Here is a 19,958-nt window from a genome sequence, read left to right as displayed (position 1 = left end):
GATCTTCTTGGGGATGTGGGGATTAGTTAAAGGTTTTGTCCAGTTCGCAAGCAATGTCTTTTTTAGGACATGGTGCAAGGGAACAGTGGACGCTTCCTTAGGTGGAGAAGGATAGTCCAGGAGCTCAAACATTTCAGCCCTGGGCTCGTCCTCCACAACCACCGGGAAGGGGATGGCCGTAGACATCTCCCGGACAAAGGAAGCGAAAGACAGACTCTCAGGAGGAGAAAGCTGTCTTTCAGGAGAGGGAGTGGGATCGGAAGGAAGACCCTCAGACTCCTCGTCAGAGAAATATCTGGGGTCTTCTTCCTCTTCCCACGAGGCCTCACCCTCGGTGTCAGACACAAGTTCACGGACCTGTGTCTGCAACCGTGCCCGACTCGACTCCGTGGAGCCACGTCCACGATGGGGGCGTCGAGAGGTAGACTCCCCCGCCGCATCGGCGAAGCTCCCTCCGCCGACGTAGTCGGGGAGCCTTCCTGGGAGGCGACGGCAGCCGGCACCGCACGCGGCACCGACGCCGGAGACCTCACCTCGGGCGATGGTACCGGAGGGGTAGGGCGCAACAGCTCTCCCAGAATCTCTGGGAGAACGGCCCGGAGGCTCTCGTTCAGAGCGGCTGCAGAGAAAGGCATGGAAGTCGATGCAGGCGTCGACGTCAGAACCTGTTCCGGGCGTGGAGGCTGTTCCGGGCTGTCCAGAGTGGAGCGCATCGACACCTCCTGAACAGAGGGTGAGCGGTCCTCTCGGTGCCGATGCCTGCTGGGTGCCGACTCCCTCGGTGACCCAGAGCTCTCGGTACCGACACGGGAAGGGGACCAGTGACGATGCTTCTTCGACTTCTTGGAACGAAGCATGTCACCGGAGCTTCCCGGTACCGACGAGGAGGACGTAGAATCCAGCCGTCGCTTCCTCGGGGCCGAGGCCGAAGGAGGTCGGTCTCGGGGGGGCTGTACCGCAGGAGCCCTCAGGGTAAGGGGAGACCCACCCGAAGGCTCACCGCCACCAGCAGGGGAATGGACAGCCCTCACCTGCACTCCCGACGATGCACCACCGTCCGACGACATCAGCAGACGAGGTCCCGGTACCACCGACGTTGATGCAGCTATCCGATGTCTCGGCGCCGATGCAGAGGGCCGATGCCTCGATGCACTGGCAGCCGAGGATGAAGCTCTGGACGCTGAAGACGTCGATGCACTCGATACCCCCGGTGCCGATGCCGACGAAGAGCCTGAGAACAAAACGTTCCACTGGGCCAATCTCGCTACCTGAGTCTGCCTTTGCAAAAGGGAACACAGACTACAGGCCTGAGGGCGGTGCTCGGCCCCCAGACACTGAAGACACGACGCGTGCCTGTCAGTGAGCGAGATTACCCGGGCGCACTAGGTGCACTTCTTGAAGCCGCTGGAAGGCTTCGATGTCATGGGCGGAAAAATCACGCCGGCGAAATCAAAATCCGAAATGGTGAAATGAGCACCAAAACTTTGAGGGAGAAAAATCTCGACCGAGGCCGAAAAGAGGCCTACCCCGACAACGAAAGAAAACTTACCGGGGCAAAATCTGAAAATACGGGAAGGGGCAAACGAAACCCGAGGGGGCTTCCGGAACACTTCCCGAACAGTTTTAAAGGATTTTCCGAAGAAAAAACACGTCGAAAAAGGACGCGCGAGGTCGACTTTCTGGGGCTCGACACGGCGAAAACACGACCGTACCGAGTGCGGACGAAAGAAGACTGGCCGGCTCAAGCCGGTTTCGGGCGGGAAGACGGCCGCGCATGCGCGGTGCGCACAGGCGCGCGAGGGCTAGCAAAGGACTTTGCTAGTGAAGATTCCGATTGGAGGGGCTGCCGTGGACGTCACCCATCAGTGAGAACAAGCAGCCTGCTTGTCCTCGGAGAATTATAATTAAGATAATGAAGAAAGGAAGAAAAAAGTATTTAACAGGAAACAGAATTGAGAATGGAGAGCCTCAATGTGCCTACACTAGCAGGTGGACATAATGACAGCTCCCAGGGAAAACTCTACTTTTATTTGCTACATTTTATACTGTATTGGGAGTTTATTTGTTACTATTTCAATAATTACTGATTGGCTTCTTTGACAATTTGGATAAACATTTATTATAATAAATACTTATTTAGTAGCTAGAGTTTTTATTGCCTGGAATTCTGCCTGAGGGAGTAAAGATTTACTCCTTCAGAAGGTTACTTCTGTCCCAGAGGCAAGACAGAAGGTGAACATTTGGTGCCGAAACCCAGGACTTGAAAGGTGCATTGCCTCAGGTGGGTGATCTCCATCCTCAAGGTAACTTTGTGGGCGAACGTCCCCAGTCAGTCCTTTAACTGACGAGAGGTTTAGGGGTTCAGATAAGTAAAAGGTTGAGCACTGTGACAGTAAAATGTTGAGTAAAGGAAAAAGGTTAATGTTGTTGTTGAGAACTCCGGCCGAAGACGCTTGGTAAATGAAATATTGTGAAGGAAAAAGAAAATTAAAGAACCATGATGTGGGTATTTTTTTTATATATCTGTCTTTCCCAGGTAAGTGTGATATACATTACTAGCCGTTGAGCCCGTAAAAACGGGCTGGTATTGCGGTTTTCCTTCCCCTTCCCTCCCCGCGAGGTCGCCACGGTTACCATTCTCCCCCACCCCCACCCCCGGAGTCGCCGCCATCCCTCCACCCGGCCCTTCCTTCTCTGCCTGTGTCCCGCCCTCCTGTGACGTAACGTCAGCGAGGGCGGGTCACAGGCAGGGAAGGAAGGCCGACGGCAGCTCAGCTGATGTGCGTGCTGCGTTCCGGCGAATGGATGTGTAAGTTTAGTAGCGGAGAGAGGGCCCGGGCCGGTATTATGTTTGGTATAAGTACATGTAATTATGCTGATGTTTCTTTACTGCTTTGTTGCTCTCTTCTTGCATTTTTGTTATCAAATTGTGAATTAGAAGTTTATCAGTATGACTTCTCCATTAGAGACTGTTTGTGTAGCAAATCCAGAGGAACAGAGCGAGATTATAAAATACAGTGAGAAATGGGTTAAGCTAAGTAAAAGGGATCCTTTCTTTTCAATGAAATAAGACAGGTAGTGTGTTGCCTAGTAATTTGTTGCTCAAAGAAACATGAAAAGGGAAACTCATTACTAGAACATTTGAAAATGTTTCATTTGTGGAAGCAGGAGTCTGATAAACTAATGGGAAATAAACTTCCCCTTACAGCCCTTCAGTAAACAGTGCTTCCTCAAAGCCAGGATTGTGTCCAGCTCTGACAGAGGTACTATAAGTTGCTGAAGGTTACAAGCCTATTTTGCTTGATGATAGTACATCTGCTTCCCCAAAATTATCTGACACAGTTAGCAGCCCAATACGAAGTCTGCAACAGGGACCGATCACTTTTATCTCCTGCTAATGGGGAGTAAGGGCTCTGTTCCTGCTTCAGCTGCCTCTTGGCTGAGTTCAGTGGCCCAATGTAAAAATAAAAGTTGCTTTTGGATACTAATTAACCTCAAAACCTGTTCCTCCATTTGAGCTTGTGCTAAAACCTGCACTTCAAGTATACTGAAAAAGATTAAATTACTTTTTCCTCTATACACATCTATGTTACTGTTTTGTGTATCTGGCTTTTTAGATAATTTTGTTTCCCTAATAAGCTTGTTTTTACGAGACTGATAGAAACACATGTAGATCCCCCACCATCTCTTTTATAGAGAGTTTTTAGTTTTCAAATTAGACTAATGGGCTAAAGGAATTAATATAAACTAAGCAGTTTCCTAAAACAAATTAAATTCTGTACATTTCTGCATATAGCAAGAAGCCCTAACATTTATATGTTAAAACAAAGTGTTAATACCACCAGAACTAGAAACCAGAAAAGTTCATGCTGCATTCAGCTCATTTTGTATTTATTGTTGCCTCTTTGTCAGGCAGGTTTGTACCTTTAACTGGTAACTATACCTTATTAAAATGTATTATTTGTGTTTTACCTTCCTCTGTTTGTTCAGAGGCATCTGGTATTCTACTATAAACAGATAGAGGTATTTTAGGAAGACTAAGGGAAAACAACTGAATGATTTGTTGCTCAGTCACCAAACTTGTACTGCTTGTTTTATTCTTTGTTCACAGGGATTTTACATACTATTGTTGAAAGAAATGGTGTGGTTTTAAACATGTGCATGTGTATCCTAAGACTGACATAGCCAGAATAGTGGAGCTATGTGATCTTTGTTAATTAATTTTTTATTATCTTTTTTCCTTTTTCAGAATTTGAATTATAAATTTAGGCTTCTTATGGAATCAGGGTTTTAATCCTACATGGCCATCCTTTTAATTTTTTATTATATGCACTCCACCGAGACTACACTGTTTTGGTAATCCACTTGGGTATCATACATAAGGTTAAGTCCAGTTCTGAATTCAAACAGACTGATCTGATCTACCGCCTCTTAGGTCTTTGTCTTTTGTTTGTTTGTAGGTGTTTGTGTTACCCCTTATATACAATCACTATAGGTGACCATTTTTGAATTTCTTAATTTTGTGGGTAGTACAATCAGTACATACATGTAGTTTCTCTCCTGAATACATATTAGTCTATACAATGTAACAAAAGATTTCTTTTATGAATTCCCTAATAACCATGTTAGCTACTTAGATTCTGTCTCTTATCACCATTTTTAGTACGTTACAGCTAAAGTGTACTTTTTTCACATTCAGTACAGAATTAGGGTCTTCCTCCAAGGTATTTTATTTATTTATTTATTGCATTTGTATCCCACATTTTCCCACCTATTTGCGGGCTCAGTGTGGCTATACTTTTCCTTTAAAAATTACTTTTACCTGGAGGTTATCTTTGCCCCATCTTGATTGTAGAGACCTGTATGCTATATTTCTTGCCTGATCTATGTGAATCTTGTAAAGGTCAGTCAAGGATACACCTTTGTCTGTTTCACTAGGATTGGTACTTTTTTACAGCTCAATTTTATTAGATTGAGTTCAAAGCTTGCTATTAACTTTTCTGATCCTATCCTATATAATAATTCTCACCTCCAACAGGATGTGCTTGGGACCTTGCCTGCCGGAAGTGGTCTGCTAGGCAGGCACGCACTGACCTCAGTGACAGACAATTTGGCAAAGCAAAACAATCTGAGTGCTGGCCATTAGGACACAGGGTTGATAGGAGAGTTTTAAAACACTGAAGGAACCGAAAGTGTTAAATGGGGGTGGGGGGGGAGTTCTGAAGGACTGAAAGACATGAACATTTGGGAAAGGAAAACAATCTGAATGCTGGCCATTAGGACACAGAGTAGATAGGAGAGTTTTAAAAGACTGAAGGAAACGAAAGTGTTAAACTGGAGAAGGGGGGAGGGAGTTGTGAATGACTGAAAGACATGCAAATTTGGGACAGGAAAACAATCTCAATGCTGGCCATTAGCACAACAGGGTACATAGGACAGTTTTAAAAGACTGAAGGAACCAAAAGTGTTCGGGGGGGGGGGGGGGGGGGGGGGCAAGTTCTGAATGAATGAAAGAAATGAAAATTTACGAGAGGAACACAATCTGAATGCCGGGCATTTGTACACAGGGTAGATAGGACACTTTTTGTAAAAAATGAAGGACGTGACAGTATTACATCTTGGGGGAGGGGTGAGGAGGAAAGCGGTGGGGTATCCGGATACTGGGCGTTAGGGCCACGGGGTTACATAGACTTTTGAAAGCCTTAAGGAACCCAAAGTGTGGGAAGGAGGAGGAAAAGGAGGGGAGGGAACGGGGTGAGGGGCATTAGGAACAGGGGAGGGGGCCCTGTCACACACTCTCATTCTCACACACACACTGTCATACAGACAGTCTCACTCTGTCACACACCCGCACATTCACTCTGGCTCTCTCTCTCAAACATACACACTCCCAGGAAAACCTTGCTAGCGCCAGTTTCATTCATTCCAGAAACGGGCCTTTTTTACTAGTATAGTAGGTTTTCTACAAAGATAACTTTTACATTAACTGTGAGATTTATTGAAAGGCTTATACCTGTATCTTCTGTTGTGCCTACATGTTGCACACTTTTACAATATACACATATGTGTTCTGTATCCCAGGGACAGTGAATCTAGATGAATGTTTAACTTCAGAAGTTAAGATTTTTTCTGTACTTTGCATGAACATGTTTTGTGCTGCTCAAGAAAAAGGGCAGTGCTTTTCTAGGCAACTGCCTAGTTTGCCCTAATCTGTTTACCTTGTTTTCCCTTTCACCATATATGAGATAAGTCATTTCCTATCTGGGACCATTATCTGAATGACCACCCTTTCTCAATTTATTGTTTTAGGTTAATTGAAATGAATTTTCCCCTGAGTTCCTTGTGTCCTTTATTATTTTAGCAACAAGATAGATGTTTCTGTCTAGCATATTTACCATTCAGATGTTAATTGTAAACAGCTGGAATATTAAACTTTTCTCTCACTCTGTGTCCTTTCTGTGCCTTGTTTTGTATCAGTGGAGAGTGTGCCTTCCTTGATTACATGGTGCCCTAATCTTATTTGTTATGCAAGCTATTAATTAGTTTTCTTAGGAACTTTATTTTCACTAAATTGCACTGTTCAAAATTTATTTTATTCTGTATTAAATATAACTAGAACTGTGTAAAGCATATGGCCCTACTCTGTTTAATTGCTGTAGTGTTTTGAATCATACTTTTATTTACTGTTAGTTGAAGCTTTTCTGAAGCAGCATGATACATCCCATGTGAACTCCCTCCTGTGTATACCATGATTTCCCTTGCAACTGTGTACAGTCTGCTGATCTGCAATACCAGAACCAACGCTGACCCTGATGATGCATCTGTTTGCTGAATTGTCAGCCCATCAGAGGCAAAGTTTTTAAAATGACACTGACTTGCCAGCTTTCTTGCTGTCTATATTTACAAAACCTTATGGACTTTTTCCTAGTTTTCTATTTTTTTCTATTATCTTTCTCCTAAGTCCCTTGTTCTGTTATTTCCCAAAAGATTCCATGATACTAGTTTACTATTTTGTATTTCCTTATTTTGTATCCTGTGATCAGATTTGTTAATATGTTAATTACCTCCTATAATTGTATGGCACTTGATTATCTTCTTGTATCCCAATGTGGACTTTGCAATGTTTTAAATAGTCCTAACTGTTGCACTCTTATTATTTGTACACATATTGTAATGGACAACATTCATAATCTTGCCAAATGTTTTCATTCTTAGCCAACACTGTCACTCTCTCCCACACTTTCTTGCTGAAGAACATACCATTGATTAGCCTCCTGGTTACACCCCTTGCTTATTTTCTTGTGTAATATTGATTATAGCAGGTCTTATGTTCTGTATTCTGTTTCCTGTGCCATGACTGCATGCTGCCAAATTATGGCTACTGCAGCTACAAAGGTAATGGTAGTCCATGCTCCAGCCCAGCTTCCCTACTCTCATGTTCCTTTCTAAGGGTAGATACAAAATATAATTTGTTTTGGGTCCATCACTTACTTCTCTGTCTAATGAGGCCTCTAAAGTCTGACGAACCTATCATAGTGTTGGCCCTCTTGCTTAGTTTGAGGCCCCACAAGAGGGGAGTGTATATCATAAAGGCCATGAAAAGGTGCAAACCATACATATTTCTAGTCTTTATTTATAAGCTATTTTGCTCTTCTTTGAGCTGGGAGCAGCATTTTTCTGGTAAATACCTTTCTATGGCTGTAGAAATTTGTGGTTTGACATTTTGGCCTGTGCTAACTTGTGATATGTTGCTGGTCAGCAACTAAGCAAGAGACTCATATGACTAAGGACACCTGCTGTATCCAGATAAACAATCAGAAGGCGAAGTGAGTGGGTGTGGGTAAAACTGTAAGGGTGGAGGGGGCTGGTATGATGACTGTGCATACCAAAGACATAGGTCAACCTATATCAAACGAAAACGTATGCTTAGGTGCATGAGAGGCCCTAACTGCCAATATAATAAGGGAATAAAATGATAGACTTTGATGGAACATGAGACGTCATGACAGGAAACAGAATATTATGGAAAGATGCATATTCATTAGGTAGGAAGGGTAATTATAATTAAGATAATGAAGAAAGGAAGAAAAAAGTATTTAACAGGAAACAGAATTGAGGATGGAGAGCCTCAATGTGCCTAACACTAGCAGGTGGACATATTGACAGCTCCCAGGGAAAACTCTACTTTTATTTGCTACATATTATACTGTATTGGGAGTTTATTTGCTACTATTTCAATAATTACTGATTGGTTTCTTTGACAATTTGAATAAACATTTATTATGTCTAATATTTAGTAGCTAGAGTTTTTATTGCCTGGAATTCTGCCTGGGGGAGTAAACATTTACTCCTTCAGAAGGTTACTTCTGTCCCAGAGGCAAGACAGAAGGTGAACAGGTGCCGACCTGGTGCCCATGATTTGTAGATAGATTTCATTGTTAGTGGAAATAGCTGCGAGTTAGAATAAATTTGATTAATTTTGTAATAGTTTCCAGTGAGCATTGGTGGTCTAAGGTGGATGTTTTTAGGAGTTTCTCACATGCAGCTATGCCATTTTATCACCAGGCATTTCTTCTTGTCCCTCATCTACCCAGCTCTCCCTGTCTCTCACCTAACCTACCCCACCCTCTTCCCGTAATTGTAATGCTTTGATGTTTTACTTATCTATACTATTATTTATATATACTGTTATTTATCAACATTTGCTTATCTGATGAAGAAGGGTTACCTTCGAAAGCTAATCAAAAAATATATTAAGTTAGTCCAATAAAAAAAGGTATCATCTTATTTTCTTTTATTTCTATTGATTACTCTTTTCCAGTGTAATTTTATAATAGGATGCTTATATATAAAAAAAAGAAAAGAAAAGTGGAGTGGAGGGGTAGCCTAATGGTTAGTGAAGTGACCTGAGATCCTGGGAAACTGAGTTCGCTTCCCACTGCAGTTCCTTGTGACCCTAGGCAAGTCACTTAACCCTCTATTGTCCCAGGTACAAAATAAAAAAAGACAAAAAAACCCTCAGATTGTGAGTCCACTCGGACACAGAAAGTACCTGCATATACCCCCAGGTTCTATATATGGCATTGATTCAAGATATGTACCCAATTAAATTGGTTGACAATCCAATTAGTGCCGATAACTGGGTGCTCATTGGCACTAACTGGCGACAATTTGGAACTGTGTGCACATCTTGCTACGCACTATAACGTGTGCTCAGATCCCACAGTGTGCAACCCAAAAGGGTGTGTGGCCATGGAAGGTGCATGGGCGGGTCAGGGGCGTTTCTAAAATTTGTGTGTACTGTTAAAGAATACCGGGGATGTGCGCCTAAATTGGGCGCCGAGAATTACACCTGGTTTTAGCAGGCGTAATTCTGATATATCAGCAATGCTATTTTAGAACGGGCCCTCATCTTTCAGTGCCCATCATAGAATGGCATTGGGTGCTGATTTTTGAGCGCCAGTTACTGAACCTAGCCCATAAGGCAGTGGTTCCCAAACCTGGTCCTGGAGGTACCCCAGCCAGTCAGGTTTTCAGGATACCCACAATGAATATTCATGAGAGAGATTTGCATGTACTGCCTCCACTGCATGCAAATCTCTCTCATGAATATTCATTGTGGGTATCCTGAAAACCTGACTGGCTGGGGTACCTCCAGGACCAGGTTTGGGAACCACTGCCATAAGGTGTATAGTGCTGCGTACGTCTAGTAGCACTACAGAAATGATAAGCAGTAGTAGTAGTAGGGACACAAAATAATGAAATAAATACTAAAGGGATATATTTGGAACTGGAGTAATGATGTAGGTAATATGATAACTCATTCATTTGAGCAACTACTGCCTGCAAGTACCATGTGGCTCAAAGTCCTAGATTTTGCAAATCCACCGCTTGTGCTGCAGGTGTCCCATTCAAAGGGTCCTCCAGCATTTCTTTAGGCCTCTCTAGGATTCTAGTGAAAGGCATGAGAGATGCATGAACATTGAGGAGTTTACCTCATGATAAAGTCTTGTGTCGTTCATTCTTATCATCACACCATCCACGCGCAAGAAAAACCTCAGCAACAGGAAAAAACTGGAAGGCATCACCCTCTACAAAGAAAAGCCACAGTTATATATTCATACTGAGAAGCAGAGGATTGCAGGTATCAGTTCTTAACCACTTTCCGTTTCTAGTTTTATATCCTTTTTTCTGCTTGTCCATTCTCCATGTTCATCTCATCAGCTGCAGTAGCTTAACTGAGGTCTTTTCTGGTAGAACAACTGCCAGGGTGGCACACCCTTCAGGTTTAACTTGCCAATGCTCCCTTCTCACCAGCTGGGAGTGCCTCATGAAGAAGGACCCTACCCTGTAATACCACCTCTGATATGCCCATACCTCAGATCTTGGGCCCTCTGTACTGTTAACACTTTTAAGCATGGAACTGACAGTTTCCAAGGGTGCTATAGACTGGGCAGTTCATTTGAGTCACAAGAGGGACATAATATCTTTTACACTTAACATCTTTCTTGACCTGATATTGCTCAGGTCATGAAGGAAAAACCGTAAAAGTTCTACAAGCCACAGAGAAGGACAGGAAAACTTGTCCAAGGTTCTGCAAAGGCAGCTGTACTCCAGCCCTTTGTCTACAGAGCTGCAAAATCAAAAGAACAGTCCATCTTTACGTAATGGGAACAGTCCACTAAACCATCAGTACCACAGCAAAGGTAAGAACTCGTGCCAATCTCTGCCAGGTAGAAGACTCCCAAAGAGTGTATTAAAATCCTTATCTTGGTTAAACAACATGAAAGGGAGGAGAGTTTGTTATGGATTTGGGGAAAAATGAAACAACATAAAAGTTTACACGTGTCTGCAAACCTCTAGACGTTTTTTTTTTTTTTTTAAATAGTGTTTCTCTGGACAATAGAAGCTTTTTTTTTTTTCTTAAATTCCCTTCCCCAAGGAAAAAGGAATAAAACAGTGAGTAACTATTTAATAGGCCGCAAGTCCGCCTCAGAGCTCTAAAAAGGCAGACCTGACCAAGTGAGACCGAAGCTGAAGCACAATGCCCTGCCTGGCAGCACACAACACTATGACTGAACCATCAGGCTGGACCACGGTAACATTTTTAAGACAAGAAATGTATGGCAGTTCCCTCTAACACGGACTGAGTGACAGTGTCTGCTCCCTCTGACCTCAGAGGGCATCAAAAGAGTCCCCCCTCCAGGGTGCTCCTTCCTACACACAGGAATAGCAGTCCCAATAACTGTATTTCATGTTTTATTCATCAACGCTCAGTTCACTGGGAAGGAGAGACCATCTGTAAGCCTAGGAGCACATAAAACGATTATACTCACAATTTTCACACTGAGGCTGGACACACCATGATCGTGAAGTTCATCTTCAAAGAGCAGAACTTCATCAAAAAACATGATTTGTTCTCGAGTTTTTAATTTCTCAGTATCAATTCGATCAGTTGTTGGAACAACCTTGAGAAAAAGAACAATTTTAGGAACAGGGCTGTGTTAAATGGAGCTGCAGAGTAGAGTTGGAGTAAGACTTTTCACAAAGTTTGATGACAGTGGAAGACAATACTTTTTTTTATAAGAGAAGGATGTGTCAAATGGTATTTACCTTCTATTAAAGTAATTAACTGTTTGGACCTAGAACAACATTTTTATGAATTTTATTGCATTATATGATTGATTTTACCTGAAAACCACTTTGGGAGAGACAGTTAATAAATATATTTAATAGGTCAACTGGAAGAGCAGCACCAGGTCACGACACAACATTAATCATTCACACAAGGGAGAATCCAACAATCACTTCTACATCTCCCCTCCCACTCCAAGGTCTGAGAAGAGCACTGATCAGAAAAGTAGAGCGGCAGTGACTGATCTCAATACAATTCATTTCACACAGATTAGTCAAGCAGGATTTTGAGCCAGTGTAGTATCCCTATATGCAAGATTTGGTAAGCATGAATTATTACAATTCAGTTTATTTGGGTCTTCCTAATTCCCTGACCAGAGCACAACAGATTATTCAGAATGCAGAGGTACATATCATCTCTGGTTGTAGTTATTGAGACTGCATTCTTCCAGTCCTCAGTTAATTACATTGGTTCCCCATTGTGTGGAAAGCAAAATTGAACACAGTGAAGTTGAGCTTTAAATCCATCAGAGATGCTGACATAGGACTGGAATTTGGCCTGCTCGGGTCACTATAACCTTGGGAAAAGTCAGACTACACTCCCTCATTTCAGGCCCCTTTACTAATGCTTAGTGTGCATTATCTCCCACCATGGCCCATTATAGTCTTACGGACACAGCAGCAGATAAGAGCATGCTATTGTAGCCAATGCAGCATGGCCCTTGCCACTTAGCCGCCACAGATGGCAGCTTGAACACCAGACACCCCAAAAGCAAGGAAAAAACATGCTTTTCGTGAACTTCATGTGGAGTCATGCCTCCTTGCACAGGGACAGTGGTCTTTTTGGTGACTGTTCTAACAAGTGCGTCCACCTTGGGTTACGTCCAATACCTCTCTATGTCCTCAGGAACAAAGGTATGAAGACTATCTAGGGCCCTGGCCCCCCCTCGAGAGTTCATCCACGAACTTCCACTCTGCCAGCATCATTCAAGTGAGAGCCATGTGAAACAGACAATGGGGTCTCCTGTGGAAGAACTGAGCATTTCCAGGGCCTGTGACCAAGTCAATGAGACGAGAAAGCTCCTCCCAACGGAAGAGCCGAATCACATGGGCTTGTTCCTCTTCCTTCTCCCTTGGAGAATCCTCCTCAGATTCAGAGTTCTCCTTATACTTTTGGGGTCCATCTAGAGTCACTTGGGGAGGCAAAAGCCCCCCAGCCACCCCCCCCCCCCCCCCCCCGTGCTGGCCTTCCAGCACAGGGCCCCTCTATCACTACCTGCAGGGATAATTAACCATTCAGGTTGAGCTCTGGAGCCAAAAAGAGTTAAGGGCTCCTAGGTGACCCCCTCCCCCCGCAGGCAGGATCAGAGTGAGTAATAGAGACATGCTACCCACCCCTTCAAGCCCTGATGGGGAATGAGAACTCTCCTGCTGCACTGAAGCAGCAGCAGGATAAAAAGGCAGGGCACTCAAAATTACCACCATTCCTGCTGAAGACATCAGGACTATAGATCCCGACATGTCAATGCAGAGAGAATGATAGTCAGCTTCAGTGTCCCCCCCCCTCCCCTCCCCCGAACCCTTTGTGAAGTTGGAAACGACTCATCATAGGAGGGGCAGTCAGAGCTGTGGAAACAGTTATCTGTTATAAAGAAATAGTTGTCACCCGAAGTAAGCAAAGGAAAATAATATATTTCCTGGAGAATTCGCCAATTAAGCATGGACAACGCCCTGAGTCAGGACAGAAAACTCTCTTGCAAAAAGGCTCATTCTAAGGATCTCTTTGTCTGCAGGTATTTTTATAGTACTAATGATGTCACCTTTCCCCTCCCCTACACCAATCATAGGACTTGTATATGTCCTGCAGATACACCATCTTGTAACTGAAAAAGTTATGTAACAAGACACTGGGTTGGCGCGCAACTTGAAAACGATCAGTGAACTAATGAACTTCTGCAAACTACTGAAGACACATCTTTTCGACAAGGCTTACCACAAAGATCAACCTATGTGAATACACATAACAATATATGCTTGTTACACCATTATCATGTTTTATCATTATCATGCTGTTCAAGATCATTCTGTAACAATAATTTTCTATTTTTAATGTACTTCCACTACTCAAGATGTATTGTAAGCCACATTGAGCCTGCAAAGAGGTGGGAAAATGTGGGATACAAATGCAATAAACAAATAAAAATAAATAAACATAGTAACGGGGATCTTAACAGAGCTTGTGATCAGCCAGATCCTTTATATGACTGATAAAGACTAACAGCAACATACAGAAAAGAAAGATGGGGGATAGGAAGTAGTACAGCATACCTGAAGTAGAACAGCTGGCAGCTGCGCTAAGCTGCGGTTTTTGCAGACTGTAGCACATCTGCCAGCAGGCAAGACAGGCCACAGGCCAGCTCGGGCAGGCCTGCCTTTTCACTCAGGCAAACTTCGGCCCAAAGCCCTGGCTTCTCTGCCATCTCCATGTTCTCTGTGGGTATGTTCTGTTTTTTATTTGTTTCAAAGGCAAAACGAGCCTCTCTTTGTTTGCACTCAATCAGCTTTATTCCCCAGGAGAGGGAATAAGGCTAAGCCAGGCAGACTCAAATTTTTTTTTATGCCTGGGAGCTGCAGGGGAGTTTGGGGAACCCCCCCCCCCCCCATCCAAACAGGGTGTATGGGCTATAAGGAGCAGGGAGAAGACCCATCCCTTTCTGGCAGGGCCCAACGGGCTGAGTCAAACTCCTTGCCCAGTGGACGTTAAAAAGCGCAACTGGGGGCAGCGGAGCATAGTGCCATTATCGTCCAGGTCCAGTCTGGGGACTGGGTAACCTGAGAGCAGCTGTTAGGACAAAATTTTCTCTATCTCCATCTGCTGGTAAGAAGGGATAACACCCACTTGTTCAGAATGGTGCAGCTAGACAACAAGGGATATACAATTACACTGAAGTCTTTCTCATTGACCATATGCTTGGGTATCATAAACTTTTAATGGAAGTACACCAATGCCGAAATATTTGAGTAAACACAACATAAAGCTCAAAAAATTTCAAGGAGCATCTAGAGCAGAGGTCACCAAACATTTTCAGACTAGAAGTGCCTGTCTGATGCTTGAGTCATTCTGCCTTGTATCTCAGGACACAACAAAAAGGAAAAGTACATTCTTCTAGGTCTTTATAATTATGGTGTACAAGCTAATTAGCTGCTTACCTTAAACGTTAAATTATCCCCAAGTAATGTTCCTTTATAATCTGTGGTATAGGTCCAGTCATAGGGCTTTACAGTTTCTTTGGAATGTTCAGAATCAGCCCTTGAAAACAAGTACCAAGAAAATGATTCATACAAGACAATGGTAGAAACATTCATGCAACAAAAGTCTTTGTCCTTGAGACCTGCAAAGTAAAGCAAACATAAATCAATGGACTTTGCAAGATCTCAGAAGACTTGTGGATATGCAGTGCAGCCAAGAGCTGGGCAGCACTACTTTTCACAGATCTTGATTGAATAATCTACCAAAGGAAGTACATTGTCTTGTAAACGTCTTTATATCCTTGCACATTTTTCACATTCTGCTGACTAAAACACACAATTTAAAATGTATTAAAGGAGTTTATTCCACTGATCCTCATATCCTAAATTTTCAATATGAAAGAATAATTCATTGCTGCACAAGTCTTCACACCCTTTGTCATGGCAAGCCCAAATTAGTGGATTTGGATTATTATTTAGTCAAGCTCAAATTAGCTCTATTTCCAAAACTTGCCTTAACATGGATCATAACAAGTTAAACAAAGCCAACGTATGTCCAATTATAGTAGCTGACCTGAAGACTTCTGGATGAGGAATTAAGTTATTTCTGCTGTATGAAATAAATATGAATATGAAGCAAAGGTCTAAACATGCCAAATACAGAGCTGCCAGAAGAAATTTGAGATAAAAGCATTCAAAGGTACAAATTGAGGGGAAGATATTCAAACACACTGACACTTTTTATCTCATACAGCACTTTCAGGTCCATCGTTGTAAAGTGGAAACAGTTTAGTACCACCAAGGTATATCCTCAATCAGGTAGGGTATACACAAAAAGCAGCACATATGAGTTTATCTTGTTGGGCAGACTGGATGGACCGTGCAGGTCTTTTTCTGCCGTCATCTACTATGTTACTATGTATGTTATGTCCCTCCAAAGACAGTAGTCATGATTTAAAAAAACAACTGCTCAGGAAGGCCACAGTGATGCCTAAGAGTGGAGGAGTAGCCTAGCAGTTAGTGCAGCGGACCTTGATCCTAGGGAACCGAGTTCGATTCCCACTGCAGCTCCTTGCGACTCTGGGCAAGTCACTTAACCCTCCATTGCCCCAGGTTCAAATAAGTACCCGTATATACTATACAAACCGCTTTGAATGCAGTTGCAAAAACCACAGAAGGGCAGTATATCAAGTCCCATTCCCTTTCCCCTAGGATTTTTTTTTAAGAACCATAGAGGTCTCTAAGCACAGATTGGGGAACATGTTCACTGTTCAAAAATTTCAGATTCCTCCACAAACATGGCTTATTAGGATAATGGCAAGGAAGCCCGTATTTGATGTGCCATATAGTATTTGCAAATAAACACACAGAGACACTGCACAGGGCAAACTTAACACATAGGTAAACTAGGCACATGCCTAGGGATCAAATGTAGGAGGGGCCCTAACAAAAGCTACCAAGGCAAATTTTTGTTCTGGTAAGAAAGCTGCTGGCAGAAATAGCTGGGTGCAGAGTGGCCCAACCCCCCTTACATTGATCTCCAAGCTGGTTTTCCTCTGCAATGAGAACAAAGGAAGCCCCATTTGTGTGAATTATAAAATGCATTTATATTACGATGAGGAGGCCCAATAAGTTTGTTTGCCTAGGGCTTACCCTGCCCTGACACTGCATGTTTGTGGGAGAAGGGTTTTTGGTCTGAGATCAAAGTAGCACTTTTTGATCTCAATGCTAAGTGATAAGTGAAGCGTAAACCATCTCTGCAAGTAAAGCATTATGATATGGGGATGCGTTAGAGCACTTGGGACAGGGAGACTTGTGAAGATCAAGGAAAAGATTGATGATGAAAAGTACAGGCATATCCTGGAAGAAACCTTTTCCAGTCTGCCACAGACCTGGAAAGGACGATGATCTCAAGCAAGTCAGCAATAGGAAACTGAATGCCTTCAAGTAGCCCACTCAAAGCCCAGACATGAATCAAACAGAAAATCCATGGCAAGACTTGAATACTGTAGCCTACAGAGGATCTGTAGGTAACCTGAAACAGCTTAAACTATTCTGCCCGAATGGACAAAAATGGTACCATACCAACATGCAAAACTGGTAGACACCTGGATGTGGAAGAGTAAACCTAACGGTTGGATTAGCAGGCTGAGAACGAGGGAAGCCAGGATTCAAATCCCACCGGTGCTCCTTGTGATCTTGGGCATGTCACTTAACCCTCCATCGTGTCAGGTACAAACTTAGATGTAACTCGCCTTGGAGCTATTACTGAAAAGGTGTGAGCTAAAATCCAAATTCCTAAACAACTCATGGGCCATTACTGCTGCAAACAAGATTCTCACCAAATACTGAATCAAGGGGTGAGAAGATTTTTGCCATCAAGATATTTTGGCTTCTTATTCTTAATTACTTTTTGAATAATTCTAAAATTGTTCTTTTCATTGAAAATGCAAAGCATATTGTGTAGAGCAGTGAAACAAACTCATACTTTAATGAATTTTAACTGTATTTTTTAGGCTGCAGAAAGAGAAAAAAATGTACAAGGATACAAAGAAACTTACTTTAACTAAAAGAAATAGTGAATGCATTCAAAATCGAGTTGGACATAATTTGCTACAGAAAATAGTAATCCAGCTGCAGTACAGGTGACAAGTTTCAATTTGCTCTCATATCATATGTTTGGGTTCCAGTTGGGAGGCAAAGCAAAGACCATCATTGGAGCAATTCCAGCTGGCAGAAGAGCAGCACTAAGGGGTACACTCCATGAGAAAATCTGTATGCTACTGTATGTATTATAAGGAAAGGGGGAAAGAAAAATTAATAGTTACTTTGTTTAGCATGGGTTACTCTAAGAGGCATATTTTCAAAGCACTTAGCCTTCCAAAGTTCCATTAAGTCTCCTCCTTGCTTCCCCCACCCTGTGCATCCTTCCAAATCATGCTAACCAAAAGCAGGAAGGGAAATCTCCTCAGTGCACCACTCACTTTTCATTTTCAGAGGCACAACTTGTCTCCAATTATAATTGCGGCAGATCAAGATCCCAACAGTGGTTATCCTGTAAAGCAGCCATTCAGCTAGTCAGCCCTTCAGTTTTTTTTTCCATCTCACTTTCCAGGCCCTCATTCTTTCAATTTCACCTTTAAATGGTGGAAATGTGATCAGGTTCAAGGGTCCTGTATGAAGGCCTATCACCCTATCTCCATCCCACCTCTTTCCTACCATCCAGGAGGAAGACTTCAAGTTCATCCTACCCCAGATGAGGAATTCTGTGCAACTACACCTAACAGATTTTCCATCCTGTGCAGAATTCTGCATTTGTGATGCAGAATTTGGCACAAGGAACACAAAGTAAAGAAAAAAAAAAAAGAAGCACCTGTTTGCAGCTCCGATTTCCAAATCAAAATAAAGCAAAGGGGCAGTGTCAGCTACATGGTTTGGCAAACAGGAAAGCTGCTGTAGCAGTGTCAGCCTGTGCAGCTACAGGAAGTGAGACCAGGTTAGGGAGTGTCTGTGTGAACAGCTCCTGCACAGTGGCACCTTAATTTTAAGGAGCCACATCAGCTGCTCCATTCCAAAGCCCAGCAGTACCTCCTCTCCCTCCTGCTTTAAGGTGGATCAGGCTGATTCTGTCTCTGGCAGCTCATTAACACGGAGGTGTAGTTGTCTACCTCCAGTCATTGATCAAGCCTTGGAAACAGTCTTAAGTAGAAAAAAATGGTAGCAGAGTGAGGGAGAGCAAGAGAAGCAACCTGACTAGACTAAAGCCAGTTAGGGATGATGTTGGGAGTTGGGGAAAAAGAAAACTGGGGTAGGGGGTTCAAGCTGTTGGAGGGGGGGGGGGCAGAGGGTTGGGTTGGGTGGAGTTCTTGAATGGAGAAAACTAGGAGAAAGCTGATATGGGGCTTTGAGTCTAGAAGGAGCACAGAGAAACAACTTGGGGTGGGGGGGGGGGTGGGGGGGGGGGGTCAGATGGAAACCCTGTATTTGGTTATGGAAGTTCAAGTCAAAGGAAGGGAGAACAGAGATGGAGTGGTGGAACACCAGGGGCTATAATGGGAATTCTGTGTGAAAATGTTAAGATTTTGCATCATTTGAGTAATAATATTTTTCAATAAGGAGACAAAAAAATTATTATTCAAAGACAATCGTTCTATTATACTATGTGTGTGCAAAGTTTTTAACCATTTTGCACAGAACTCCCCTAGGTATAAGGTGCCTACATTAAAGGGGGTGGAGAGAAACAGTTCCATGGAAGAAGGTAGACCCAGATCCTCTGGATCCTCAAAGTGCCACCTTAAAAACGGATCACTATTTTGGTTTAGCGTGCAGCAGTCCTTTGCCAAAGAAGGGAAGGAGCTGTCCTGCTCCAGCACTCATTCTCATAATCCTGTAATGTGCTGTATCCAGCAAACAATCTTCTCTATAGGGCTAGAACCATCTTGGACCAGAACTCTTTTCTCTCAGAAGGGCTGCATCCACCATGATCCAGAACTCATTTCCCCCAGAAAGGTTGCTGCCTCCTGAATCCAGCACTGTTTCCTCCCTGATGGGCTGCACCCCCCCCCCCCCTGAATCCAGCACTGTTCCCCCCAGATGGGCTGCACCCCCCCTGAATCCAGCACTGTTTCCCCCCCAAGATGGGTTGCACCCCCCCCCCCTGGATCCAGCACTTATTCTCCCCCAGAAGGGGCACATCCGCCCTGGATCCAGCACTCATTCCCCCACCCCCCGAACACAGAAGGGCTGCATTCACCTGGATCCAGCACTCATTCCCCCCCCCACACACACACAGAAGGGCTGCATCCCCCTGTATCCAGCACTCATTCCCCCCACCCCTCAGAAGGGCTGCATCCCCTGGATCCAGCACTCACCCCCCCCCCCCCCCCGGAGGGCTGCATCCCTCCAGAAGGGCCCTATCACTCTGGAACCAGCACTATTTTCTTCCAGAACGGCTGCATCCTGGATCCAGCACTTATTCCTCCCCAGCAGAGCTCCTTCCCCCTGGATCCAGCACCCATTCACATCCAAAATTGCTGCATCTACCTGGATCCAGCACTAATTATTATCTTTAAAAG

The 19,958-nt window shown here is 43.7% G+C and overlaps 1 protein-coding gene across 1 annotated transcript in view; it reads right to left on the bottom strand.

Moving 5' to 3' along the window:
• Window positions 1-19,958, bottom strand: part of TIPRL (TOR signaling pathway regulator) — a 30,642-nt gene that overhangs the window by 8,444 nt on the left and 2,240 nt on the right. Inside the window, exons 3-5 of the mRNA XM_030203864.1 lie at window positions 14,845-14,944; window positions 11,337-11,468; window positions 9,996-10,091 (exon numbers count right to left, since the gene is read on the bottom strand). Coding sequence (XP_030059724.1) covers window positions 9,996-10,091; window positions 11,337-11,468; window positions 14,845-14,944 — 328 coding nt within the window. The remainder of the gene's footprint in view (window positions 1-9,995; window positions 10,092-11,336; window positions 11,469-14,844; window positions 14,945-19,958) is intronic.

Source organism: Microcaecilia unicolor, chromosome 5, assembly GCF_901765095.1.
Source record: "Microcaecilia unicolor chromosome 5, aMicUni1.1, whole genome shotgun sequence".
Lineage (NCBI taxonomy): Eukaryota > Metazoa > Chordata > Amphibia > Gymnophiona > Siphonopidae > Microcaecilia > Microcaecilia unicolor.
This window is presented reverse-complemented; position numbering and strand designations above follow the sequence as displayed.